At 40.6% G+C, this 12,862-nt stretch overlaps 1 protein-coding gene across 1 annotated transcript in view; it reads left to right on the top strand.

Annotated features, from left to right (window-relative positions):
* LOC145450077 (uncharacterized) overlaps positions 1-12,862 on the top strand; it is a 75,965-nt gene that overhangs the window by 58,887 nt on the left and 4,216 nt on the right. Inside the window, exons 63-76 of the mRNA XM_080328556.1 lie at positions 1,028-1,189; positions 2,547-2,789; positions 3,292-3,445; positions 3,500-3,608; positions 3,664-3,720; positions 3,778-3,903; positions 4,780-5,028; positions 7,103-7,297; positions 9,784-9,975; positions 10,036-10,168; positions 11,434-11,549; positions 11,609-11,757; positions 11,826-12,002; positions 12,067-12,205. Of these exons, the coding sequence (XP_080184682.1) occupies positions 1,028-1,189; positions 2,547-2,789; positions 3,292-3,445; positions 3,500-3,608; positions 3,664-3,720; positions 3,778-3,903; positions 4,780-5,028; positions 7,103-7,297; positions 9,784-9,975; positions 10,036-10,168; positions 11,434-11,549; positions 11,609-11,757; positions 11,826-12,002; positions 12,067-12,205 (2,201 nt within the window). The remainder of the gene's footprint in view (positions 1-1,027; positions 1,190-2,546; positions 2,790-3,291; positions 3,446-3,499; positions 3,609-3,663; positions 3,721-3,777; positions 3,904-4,779; positions 5,029-7,102; positions 7,298-9,783; positions 9,976-10,035; positions 10,169-11,433; positions 11,550-11,608; positions 11,758-11,825; positions 12,003-12,066; positions 12,206-12,862) is intronic.

Here is a 12,862-nt window from a genome sequence, read left to right as displayed (position 1 = left end):
GCCACTTCCAAACCACGTTAAAGACAACCTGGTATTTTTTCGACCGCAACTCCTTCATTCCCTTTCGTGACGATGCTGTGGGCTGATCACTTCACTGAAATGTCTGCCATCGTGCTTAGCTTTGTACTGCAAGTTTTAGATGCTGTGATGCGATCAATATAGGGCAGTGCTTTGCAACCTGAGTGACGGTTCGCACTTGTGCGAATGAAAAAAGTTTCCGGGCGAATGACAAGCGTGGTGGGAATGAAAATCGTTCATATTCGTCACTTCTTTTGACGTGGAATAATTCAAATAAACTTGTTAGGTTAATAAATACAGTGAGTCCGCACCTTTTGCTTGAATGCAATTCTAAAAAGTTGTTGGTAGCTGTGCTTTTCTAGTTCATAAGTGAGGAGAGCTCCCGATTCGTTTACATTGCAAAGTTTCAGAGAATTTTCCGGCGTGAGAGGATTACCTCACAGCCTAGAAAAAAAGAAGTAGTGGAAACGGTATCAGTTGCTCGGAAACATCCGCCGCGTACGGACCTTGCAGCCGATGCTAGCGTTGACATTTATCATATTTGAATTCAAATATTGGAATTTTGACACATATTCTTGTTGGTTGGTACCAGAATTTTGAGTTTATCACGTTGACACTTTCAACTTTCTTCAACTATAACAATTAGCACATTAGATCTGTAACAAGTGTTGTTTGCTCGTGTACCTAACCAAGTATTAGAGGCTGTTAAAAATAAAAATAGAGTGAGCACATTGCTGTCTTACGTCCGATGAATCTTTATCTTGCATTACATCGAATTATTAGTCACTGGCCAGTTTATCTACTGACATTCCACATTGAAACATTTATCTTTGTGAATGTCTTGACAAGGTACATATTTCAACTGTTCAAGTCTGTCCTGTCTTTGTGACATCATGTACGGCCAGTACTCGACTTAACTGGAAACTCGATTCGTGATCGAATCACTCAGGCACTCGATTTTTCCCACCATTAACTTACGTTGGTTTTAATTTTGTTCCAAACTTTCCAGGCCTTGCGAAAGCGAAGCAGGACACCCCGGGTACGCGCGGACAACGCTAATTGGCGGGACAGCACCGGGTAGTGTCTGTAAATTCCCGTTTGACTACATGGGAGAGGCAGTCGAAACGTGCAAATTCGGATGGTGCAGCACCGATGACGATATAGGATGGACGTGTGTATTTTCAGTTTTTTCTAGTACCTTACCAAATAAATAACTAAAAGTTTATGGGTATCCAAAACGTATGCAAGATGCCTTGGTTTTTAATGAAAAATGAGCAAAAAAATCAGTAATCTGACACTAATCTGGGTAAATTATTTCAAATCCAAATACATACTGATCTCTGGTTCTCTCCAATATAAAGAATCGTGTTGCAACATAGCTGTTGTGATAACATATTAAATTTATCTCACCAAATCCAAATATGTCAAATATTTCAATGCCACTGTGACAGTCGGTATGTGGACACACATCCTTGAGGCTGACTGAACAAGTGTAACAGCATGTGTCAAAATCGATTAGGTCAGTCAACCCACTCATTGATCGTTCTGCTCTTGTTCGTCGGTGTGGAGAAGACGGTGACTCTGGTTACTATAACCGGGTCACAGCACTCAATTCAGCAATCGGTCTGAATCAGTGGTTCTCAAACTTTTTCAGTCACGCCCCCCTTTATGGTTGTGATTATGGTTACGAATTGATTATAACTTGATGAGATAATTCTCAAATATGAAATTTGGAGTATACTCAGAGCAATAACTATGAATTGGAGGTATAAATCGCCCCGAGCGCGAAATAAATTTAATTTGACCGCAGCTTCGTGCCCCCCTTCGGATGCTTTCAGGCCCCCCAGTTTGAGAACCACTGGTCTAAATCGAATGCACTATGCTGTCTGTGCCAGTCATTACAATGATGGTATGTTCACTGTAATTGCTAAATGTATATCTGCTTTCCATCTGTCTGTGTTGGAGTCAACGATCCTAAAATTGACCAATCCTGAATTATGCCAGAAGGAGTTTCTATACAATCGTAAAATTTTCTATTAATATATATCGCTAGTTGTCTATGCAATGTGTTCCGCATATTGCATAATTTGATTTTCTCTTGTTTTTTTGTTATGACTACTGGTACAGCAGACTTTGTATAGTGCTCCTTTTTATTACTGCATTGTCAAGTCATACTTCGATTTCAACAAATTCTACTGCAATGAATGCATACAGTGATATTTGATTTATGCGCAATAGGCTCACCATCTTTCTTAATCTTCCGCAATGCATACTCCGTCTGTCACTGCTTACAATGCAAAAGCAGAATAGAATACCGACTTACACTTGCAAGTGAAGTGAGCCAATGCGCAATTTGAGTCGGATCCTGGCAATTATGTGAGGTAAAGGTTAATCCCGACACGTGAAATGGAAGCACAGTGTTATTGCGAACCTGCTCAATTTTGCTAGGTATTGTATCCAAGCGCATTCTAACCTACTCGTGTAACATAGAAACAACGATATTTCGCACACATGTTTAATTTTTCTAGCTATTGCATCCAAGAGACCTGTCAACCATATCCCAACCCACTCACAAGCGCTTTACAAGAACAAGGCAGACCAACGTCTGTGAGAGCGACCAAAAATTGCGCCGCATTCTCCGATCATCAGTACCTGGGAAGAGGATTGGCGCATCAGCAGTGCGAGTTGGCATGCTCGTCTCATCAACTTTGTCTCGGATACCTTTACTTACCTGAGTTCGATATTTTTGTGGTGAATGAAACCGTGTATAGGTAAGTTGTTATGTTATCCACAACGTTAGCAATTTTAGGCAACTGTGTGCAATCGATCGCATCCCGAACAATTTTGTTTGGGATACAAGCTATTGGATAGCAACGAAACTTATCGAAATTGGGTATTCAAAGTTTTAAAAATAGAATAGGTGACTTGAACTTACTGACTTTATGTTTGCTTCTTATCTGCAGTTAACGGAATAACAGCGACCACATAAACATAACAACAATATCTGTTTATACGCGTGCTATTGTGCCATAAACTCTTGATACAGCCGGCACACAAAAAGTTTTCTAGTCGAAAAAAGTCCTGAAATTGACGATTGGAAAGACAGTAAGACAAAAATGAGGAATGGTAATCATGCTTGTGATTGTATTAGCAATCGATCACTTATTAACAGATGAATTTAGCTAGCAATTGCCTTGCTGAACTTGCATATGTTCCCTTCGTAGAGCCTTCATTTCCGCTAATACTACCGTAGTTTGTCCTATTTTATTGCAGTCTGCACACACAGCCAACGCAACGGGACAAAGCGGCGCAATATTGCGCTTCACTCGACTCTGCCTTATTCAAAGTCGACAATAAATATGATTATGAAAGGATCGCCGCCAAAATTGTCTCTTACTGGATGGCAGATCATGAATATTGGTTGAAGGTGAACGGTTTGAAGTGATCTATTTTTCCAACTACAATTTACTGATGATTTCAGAAGGACGATGACTGCGCTGTGCTGTTTGTTAACGAAGATGCGAATAATCCAGCAAATTGGTCCAGAACAGTAAAGTGTGATTCTTTTCACCCTTTTCTATGCCAGCGAGGTGAGTTGCTGAAGTGGCTTTGTTAAGAATTGCTAAATTTATGGCATAAGTTTAGATGCTGACAACTTCGTTATCGAGAGTTTGGCTTCGGGGAAAGCGCCTTCCACATTAGGTGAGTTTAAAAAACATCTGGAATAAAAGCAATGCATACAAATTTTGTCGTTCAAAGGATACTGCATCGGAGTTCGAAACTTCAAACAACTTCAAAATATGCAGCCAGCTACGGCCGGACAGGCGACTTCGAGAGTTTGGTGGGGTTGGAAAAAGCAATGCGAAGATGAACCTGTCTTATCAGGTACATGAATAAAGACACGATTACCGCTGATTTCGAATACTGAATTTGAGATGGTTACCTGACATTTAAGAATGCCACACTTGACCATGCCAAACTTGTGAATATGACTTTATACTCCCAAAACTAGTCCTTACAGCAAACGCGTAACTCCGGCCTTGAAGACTTCAGTCATATATGGTCTACCTGTCAATACCATTTAATGTCAGTTTGACAATTTAAAAAAGAGTATCTGAAGAGCTTCTTGGAGGTACAGAACTTTATTATACAATTGAATTGTAAATTCATATTGAAATGAACCCGGATATTTTCGGCTGGGTAATCGTCAGAAACTAGTAGAGATTTGGAAAGAACATTGTATATATATATGACGTGACCAGCATGAAATTTTGAATAAGAGAGTGCTCAATGTACTATTTTTAGATGGAGCACGAACTCCTTATGTTGACACAGCATTGAGTGGTGTACAGTACACACTACACAGTATGTGAAAATTTGTGAAGGTTCAGATCACTTGATCGGACTCAAGTCATTCGAAACTTTTCCTGATTTGAAAAAAAATCTTGAAATGACTTGAATCAATCAAACTTTGCAGACTCGGAATTAATTGTGACTTGAAGGTCACAATTACAGGGTGATAATTTTTCGTCATTATTTTTGTCAAAGTCAGCACGCATACTCTGCTTGACGATATAGGGGTTTAAAATAGTTTTTTCTGTCCGATATTTCTCTTTGAGTACCTTTTCAGTAAGTTTTTTCGACTCCTTCCTTTCTTCTCATTTCCTCGTGATTCGTGTGATATTTTTAATTTCTGAAAATTGCAAACGTAAATCATGATCATGAGGTGTTGCAATTTATCATGAAACATATACGTTCCAGGCCAATGGACAGACTGGTTCAATACGAACTATGTCGACTCATCCGGGGATTTAGAGTTGCTCAAGAATTACTATTCCTACCCCGGAACGTGCCGATACCCTCTCGACGTTGATGTGCGTGATAGTTCCACCCATTCTGCGATACTGCACGACAATCCAGACGTATTCATGCATAAACATGTTGGCGCCGGATGTCTAAGCACGTTGTCCTCTAACTGCACCGATTACGAAGTCCGATTCCTTTGCCAGTGTAAGTTATTTTCTATAGCTTTTAGGCAGACGTGATCAGTAACGAAGCACTTCTTGTTATTGGCAGTACGCTGTAATCTTTCACTGCACAAGTTTATTTCATTTCTACTTAACCGCGTTTGCTGCAAATCAGCATACTTTTTGAAGCTTGAGATTTCATAAATTTGAAACCTGATTTCTTTGCCTCTTATCTCTAGCTTTTGGTCAGAGGTGGTCAACAACGGAGCACTTCTGGTTTTTCAAGAGTATTCAAGTAATCTTTCCCTACTTTCGCTACATATGCGTGTGCACGGACACGGACATGTTGTCAGTTTATTTCCCTTCCGTTTAACGGCGTTTGCAGCAATCAACATACTTTTTGACGCTTGTTGCGATTTTGTCAATTTTGAAATCAGATTTCAATCACATAAGCTCTTTCCTTCAACTTTTAGTTAGCGGTGGTCAGCAATGGAGCACTCCTGCTTTTTCGTGTACTCAAGTTATCTTAGCATACTTCAGGGTTGTAACCAAGTCACAAGGCTCCGAGTCACAAGTCAATCTCACTTTTATATATTTGAACCGAGTCAAGTCGATTCATTTTCAATTCCCACCGAGTCAAGTCCGAGTCCAAGTCAGCGAACAGAGGACCGAGTCCGAGTCATGGTATTATGACTCGAGTCCGAGTCCAAGTCATTGTGTTTACTGCTCAGTTTCCAGTTAAAGTCTTTCTAAACCCACTTTTTTAACTCTGTTTGGTGATATTGAATGGTTCGCATCTATAATGTATCAATTTTTCTCACTTTTAGCAGTTTCTGGTCGCATTTTCAAGCACCAGTACCAACAAACCAAATCCCAATAGTGTGTTGGCTTCGAAATTACAATGAAATGTCGGTCTTGGCCGTCTGAATCTCGAGTCAATGACTTGCTTCGAGTCATGCGCAATGACTCAAGTCCAAGTCGAGTAACTACACAGATTGACTCGAGTCGAGTCAAGTCATTTCCGTATTTTAGGAAAATGACTCGAGTCGAGTCGAGTCATCCAAAAATCGTGACTCGAGTCATTACAACGCTGGCATACTTTCAGTAGCATTCAAGTTGGCATGTTTCAGCATATTCCACTTCTTATTGCTGTGTTCAAGGCAGAAGTGCTTAGTGTTTGGCACTTGCGAAGGTTTGAATCACTTTTGCAGACAAAATAGCCTCCCCAATCGCTTTAACAGAATGTCTATTTCGAAAAAATGCAAGTGTTGGTAGAGTCATCAGTTATTTTGTGTTTTGATTACAAAAGTAGACCACCTGAGACTGACTGCTGAAAGTATATGACGCCTCAACCAAATCTACTTCTTCAAACTGCTTCTATCCATTTCGAAACTTTCATTTTCTACTGATATTTGAAAACGTCTTGACACATCTCTTTTTTTTTACTTGCAGCTGCAACCAGCATAAATATATTACGTTATTCCTCTTTTACAGTAGCTCCTCGGTCTTTACTTGGTACCAGCCTGTGGTGCACTTTCCCAAATTTACGATCCTTCGCAAATTTTCGCATAGTCATAAAACCAGAAATCTACCACAATCTAAACACATCTAAAACATTACCGTAGATTTCAGGTACGCAAAAGAACTCTGCATCGACATTAGGGTTTCCTTGGCGTCTTCGCCTTGAAAAATGCTGTCATATTGTTCGGTCGAAACGCAAGAGCGTGATACCAATTGCTTAATTGCGGATAATCTTATAAATATTGGATATAGCATTGGCATTTCACAAGGACAAGGTTTTGATCTCAAACCTCTACCTCCCTCCCTGTGTGCACCACAGCACATGACGTACCACCGCAACAGTCACAATTCGACTACTGATCTGGCCTAATTGCCTGCAATGCCAATGATGGTCGTCAAGACGGGCCTGTCATCACAAATCATATGTATGAGTCGAGGGTGTGTCCTGAACTCCAGGCACCCCTGACTGGCTCAGTTAACCCCCGGTGTTCCATGGAACAAAGGGAACCACTGCTATAGTAGTAATGCTGAATGATTCGATCAACTGTACTATTAGTAGACAACGCTGCTTGACGAATTAATTGTTTTTGTTCAAGTCCCAGAGCCTCTGGCGGTCGAACCTATAACCGGCAGACGATGGGATGTATCACAGACGGCAGCAAATTGGACGGATGCGCAATACGACTGCAAGTCCAAAGGAGGGAAACTGGCCGTGGTCGATTCCCGACAAATCGAGAGATATTTGAAGAACCTGGTTAAGGAGGAAGGACCCTCTGGCGAATTGTATATAGGTTATTATTATGAGAGACATTGGCGTATGCCGTTATTAGAATTGCGCAGAGGTGGTCAGTGAAGAAGTACTTATTCTTTTTCGAAGTAATCGAGTAAGTTTTGCCCACTTTCATTGCTTCCTCAGTTGGTTATGATTTTAGACTACTTATACTTCACATTTTTCATTTTCTTCGGCAACGCTAGGCCTAGCACACATTTTATTTACTTGGAAATTACTGCTTCTATTTTTACTTGAGTACCAACGGTGAATACTTGGATCACTTCTGGAATTAAGAGAGAAAATTTGACTTCTGTGTTCTTGGAATAATTATGAGAATAACAATCGCAGTTAAGTGGAACCAGAATTGCTTTTAACTAATTAGATACTGCATTCAACGCTTCCAAATTTCGGCACACTTGCAATAACATGTTCAAGTGCGTAGTGGCAGATCTGTGCTGGTACTAGGATGGCGTGTGGGGCTTCCTACACAGCCTGTTGCAATTGCAATTCTTTGATACCCTCGTTTTGTAAATGGCACGAATAAAGTAGCATGTGTCTTGAATAAATAACAGGTTAAAGATCCCTAACTGCTGTGGTAAACGATGTATCTTTTCTGACCTGCATCTCTGTTACTTCACGAGCAACTATGGATCGAACAACACATGAGGATTAGGGCTCTTCAAAAATGACTTTTTCTCTCAAATCGTACTGACTACTTGATTGCCGTCGAAAAATTTGGATTTTAATAAAATAGTATTTACGGTGAGCACAACTATAATAAATAAACAAAGAATCGGTCACCGTAAATACTATTTTATTCAAATCCAAATTTTTCGACGGCAATAACTCCGCTTCCATTGGTTGGAATTGAACCAAATTTGGTGAGCATCGTTTCTATAGACAGCCTAACACTTTCATGGGGTGAACAGAAAAATTTCAAATCTTTCAATATTTATTTTTATATAATAAATAGAAACTTTTTTCTCCCGTAGCAAAGGGGTTACTGGCTGGATTTGAACCAAATTTTGTGTGTAGGCTTAAATTAGGTAACCTAACAAATTTATCAAGTATCCAGTACGATTTGAGAAAAAAAGTCATTTTTGAAGAGCCCTAATGAGGATGTTTCTCTCGTTGGCCTGGAATTGAGTGCCCTTAACTCAGGGGTGGGCAACATACGGCCCGCGGGCCGGATCCGGCCCGCGGACAGTTTTATGTCTTACATGATAATGTGACCCGCGGCCCCAGTCTGCCTAGATTCCCCACTACTTGCTTAGTACGTCCAATTTTAGTGACTGTATGTTATTACATACGTGAATGCGCAGCGTGCGAGAGTGGAGCTTACGCGTAGGTTCGTCGAAGCGAGAAGACTTGCATTATCTGTGGCGAAATAGCGTAGTGGTATAATCCACTGCTACAACACCAATGGGTTGTGGGTTCGGGTCCGACCAAGGTCGACTACAGAATTCCTACTTAAGTGTTGGAGGTTTATCTAGGCCCCTCCTCGCCATCGCGTAAGCGGTGTCTTAAAAAAGCCTAGAAGTGGGCCGTGCTACAAGTCGGCAGATCAATCAAAAAAGAAATATCGTCCTGGTGTAAATGACCATAGTAGTTGACAAATACCACAAACAACAACAACAACTTGCGTTATTGATATTGACGATGTATTCAACTCTAATGTTGTTTGTGGTAATCATGGTGTTTGTCAACTACAATGGCCATTTACACCAGGCTGATATTTCTTATCGTTGATTCCGTGACCGCCGAATTGTGGCACGGCACACTTCTATAGGCTTTTATAAGATACCGCTTATGCCAGGGGTCGCCAACTCAAAACGGGTCGCGGGCCACTTTTCAAATTTCTTAGAGGACGCGGGCATGCATTCAATATCGAGATTATTAGGCCATACAGTTGAACAACGACGCTATCTCGTCACCTACTCAAGCTTAATGAATTGATATCTTGGTAAATTTGGGGTACCGGGCTTATCGAACGCCTTGAAATCCTAATTAAGGATTGCACCGTGTGTTGATTGATCAGATGGAAGCAGACACGGCGGCGCCTGTATGACAATGCTTTTCAGATCCACATTGTCTTCGTTATTGTCGGCGAGAAATGGCTTTGAAGTGACATTGCTGTCGTTAAAATACTTTCATTACATACGATTTATTCCTTGTAGCCTATATGTGGATAAATGGGCGAATAATGTATCGATTCAGCAATCCGGCCCGCCAAGTACTTAATTTTCCTACATCCGGCCCGCCGACTGGAGAAGTTGCCCGCCCCTGCCTTAACTGGTGTCACCTTTTTCCATTGAACCAGGGATAGTGATGTATATGCCTAGATTGAACTTTTACTTTGTTCTGGTGCTATTTGGAGTAGATCTAGTCTCCTTCTGAGAGCCATGTATCCACCATCATATGACAACAATGATGTGACGTTATTTCTGTATGACCAGCCAATTGTAATCCCTCTCCAACAGTTTCAGTATTTGATTTTTATCACAGGCCTCAAGTCAGACCTGACGCAATGGATTGACGGTTCGTACGTGCAATATCACAACCTCGACGAGCCATTACTTTACGATAGCGATGATTGTGTTGTCGTAAAGAGCGACATGGATTCTGTGTGGGAGACCGTTGACTGCGCGCTTGCCAAACATTTCATCTGCGAATTTCCAATTGATCCCGCTTGGCAAAGTAAAATATGTTGGCAGTGTTTCATTTAGTGTAATGTAACTTTTCGAGGTCTTTTTCAAGGTAAATCGCGTTTCGTGGAAACAGGAGAAAAGCAAGTGATGCCGCTTCAAAACGACAGTGCGGTGCTGAAGACAGTTAGACCGGGCGATGTGGATTACTGCCTTGAGATGTGCGATAAAACTCCTATATGCAGGTAAGTTGTTCGTTTTCAGGGTTTTCGAGAGTCAGTTTTTACCAGGGTTGTAATAACTCGAGTCATGACTCGACTCGAGTCACGATTTCCTGATGACTCGTCTCGACTCGAGTCATTTTCTCAAACTACATAAATGACTCGACTCGAGTCAATCTATATATTGGCTTGACTTGGACTGAACTCATTGCACATGACTCTAGACTCAGACGGCCAAGACCGACATTTCATTGTAATTTCGACGAATAGTAAAGTAACCACTCTATTGAAATTTCGTTTATTGGTACTGGTACTTAAAAATGCGGCTAGAAACTGCTAAAAGTGAGAAAAATTAGTATATTATAAATGCGAACCATTCGATATCAATAAACAGCGTTGTAAAAAGAGGGTTTAACAAGACTTTCATTGGAAACTTAGCACTGAGCAGTCAACACAATGAGTTGGACTCGGACTCAAGTCATAATACCATCACTCGGACTCGACCCTCTGCTCGTTGACTTGGACTTGACTCGGTGGAGAATGACTCGACTTGACTCGAGTCAAAACTATAAAAGAGAGATTGACTTGTGACTCGGAGCCTTGTGACTTGGCTACAACCCTGGTTTGTAATATAGTCTATGCCTTCGATATTTACTACTGTTTTTCCAGTATCGACAGGTTTGCATGTTAAATTGGAAAATTATCCATCATTTTGCTCCTATATGAATACCATGATGCGCATTTTTTCAACTTAAATGTTGTTATTGAGTTGTCTCAAGACTGGAAGCATTTTATCTCTCTGTTTTGCATGCACGCTAACGTCTTGACTTTCTGAAAAGAATGTACGGGCATTGATTAATTCAGAATCTTAAAGCACAATATTTTGTTTTCAACCCTCTGTATGTTCTGATTTTTAAGTTTGATATTGAACTTTGTCAAGATCATTGTTAAGTTATATTGCATTGTCCGTCAATTGAGGATTCTTATGACTTATGTAGATCTATTTGAACAATGTTCGAAGCCAAAGCACTTTGCGTGAACTTTGAAGTTTTTGCCAACTAAACGGATGCTATGCATATGCATATGTATTCATTCATTAGAAACTTTACAGCTACTTCAGTAAGGGTAATTCAGTCTTTATGTCACAAAGGGCACAGATTTTAATTTCCAAGCAACAACTCTGTAGCGATAATATCCACCCTGTGCCTTGACTAGAATTTTAAAACTCGACTAACTGACTATTATTAACTATGCCTGCTTTAACGCCAACTATTTGATTTGAATTTCAGTGGAGTCTTGGTGGAGCAGGACGTCGAATGCCTACTACTCACAAGCACCGATGGACTGGTCTTCAGTCGCACTGAGGCTGGACAGTACAGAGGAATGTTCAAACTGTATCAAGACGGTATGCATTTCTCAATCACGCTGCAGATAGTGAATCATAATTGAGGGTATTTTCAAAAGGTGTCATGGCATACAACCTTGATTCGCTGGGGCCAATTCCAATCGAAATCAGCATCGTGCAGGGCTTCAAGAGAACTTCCAGTACCTACGTCCATTCGTCGAAAAGCGATAAACATTGCATCTTGATGAGTCGCTATACTGACACGATGGTCGGCTTTGGATCAATATGTAATGTTTTCATATAGTTATGTACATTCTACACTCTTACTCCATTCAGACGATCTCATTTGACTTCACCACGGTATTCAAGATATATTTATTGAACGTTGTGTATGAATATCAGTACAACCATGACGAGTATGGTCGGGCCACTGGTGTCAGCTCCGTGACAATATCTCATAGAGTCGACACAGCCAGTCCTTGGCAAACGGAAATTTTCGAAGACATCGTTAATGTACGAACGTTTGACCACTTCCGTGGAACCTGATCCCAATATTAAATTTATATCCGTCTTACAGGGAAAGTTGGTTAAAAGCTACGATGTTCCTATACTGGCGCGGTATGTTAACGTTTCGACAGTGCAAATTTTGCACCCTTTTCAAAACGAGATTGTATGTGTGCAATTGCGACCACTGGTAATTCCAGTAACGGATGAAGGTAGGAATTATTGTTCAACTGCGTGAGTCTATAGCAGGCCTGGGCAAAGTGCGTCCCGCGAAGCCATTCTGTGCGGCCCGTGTAAGGTTGCTTGGAATTCATAACATTAAACCTGCCTTTTGAATGTAGATGCGTGGGCTAAAACCACCGACTGTATCAACTAAACAGGAAATTCGTTTACTTTGAAGTCCGTTCATTAATATGCCATGATTACGCTGTCTACGTACCTCGCATGCGTAATCCACATTCAAAATGAAGGTGATGTGGCAAAGTATGAGTAACAATTGAATTCACAAGATATCACTCTTTCCATATAGTTTAGGTCAAACCTTCTTTGTTGCCATTGTCACATTACGCATTATACGGGCACGTGTTAAAAATTGTCACGTGAGGCGTTTCCAAATCCCTAATTCGAAAAACAAGTCAATCAGTACTCGCGATTACTATATGACTCATCGTATCTATCACCCATAAAGGATGAACGGGCATGTCAAAAAGAGAAAGCCGAAAGCTGAAATTCAAAGAAGATTTAGGGCACCAAATATTTGTATACTGGAGTTAGGGGTAAACCCGTTTTTTTTAGTTTTTGCCAACCATGGTGCCGAGATTGGTTATTATTTTAATTTATTTATTTGTTAAAGATTTTAATTATGACAA

The sequence above is a fragment of the Botryllus schlosseri genome, chromosome 11, assembly GCF_051294905.1.
Source record: "Botryllus schlosseri isolate E-star chromosome 11, Bs_hap1, whole genome shotgun sequence".
NCBI lineage: Eukaryota > Metazoa > Chordata > Ascidiacea > Stolidobranchia > Styelidae > Botryllus > Botryllus schlosseri.
The sequence above is the reverse complement of the archived record's forward strand: the minus strand, read 5'-3'. Positions and strand labels throughout refer to the sequence as shown.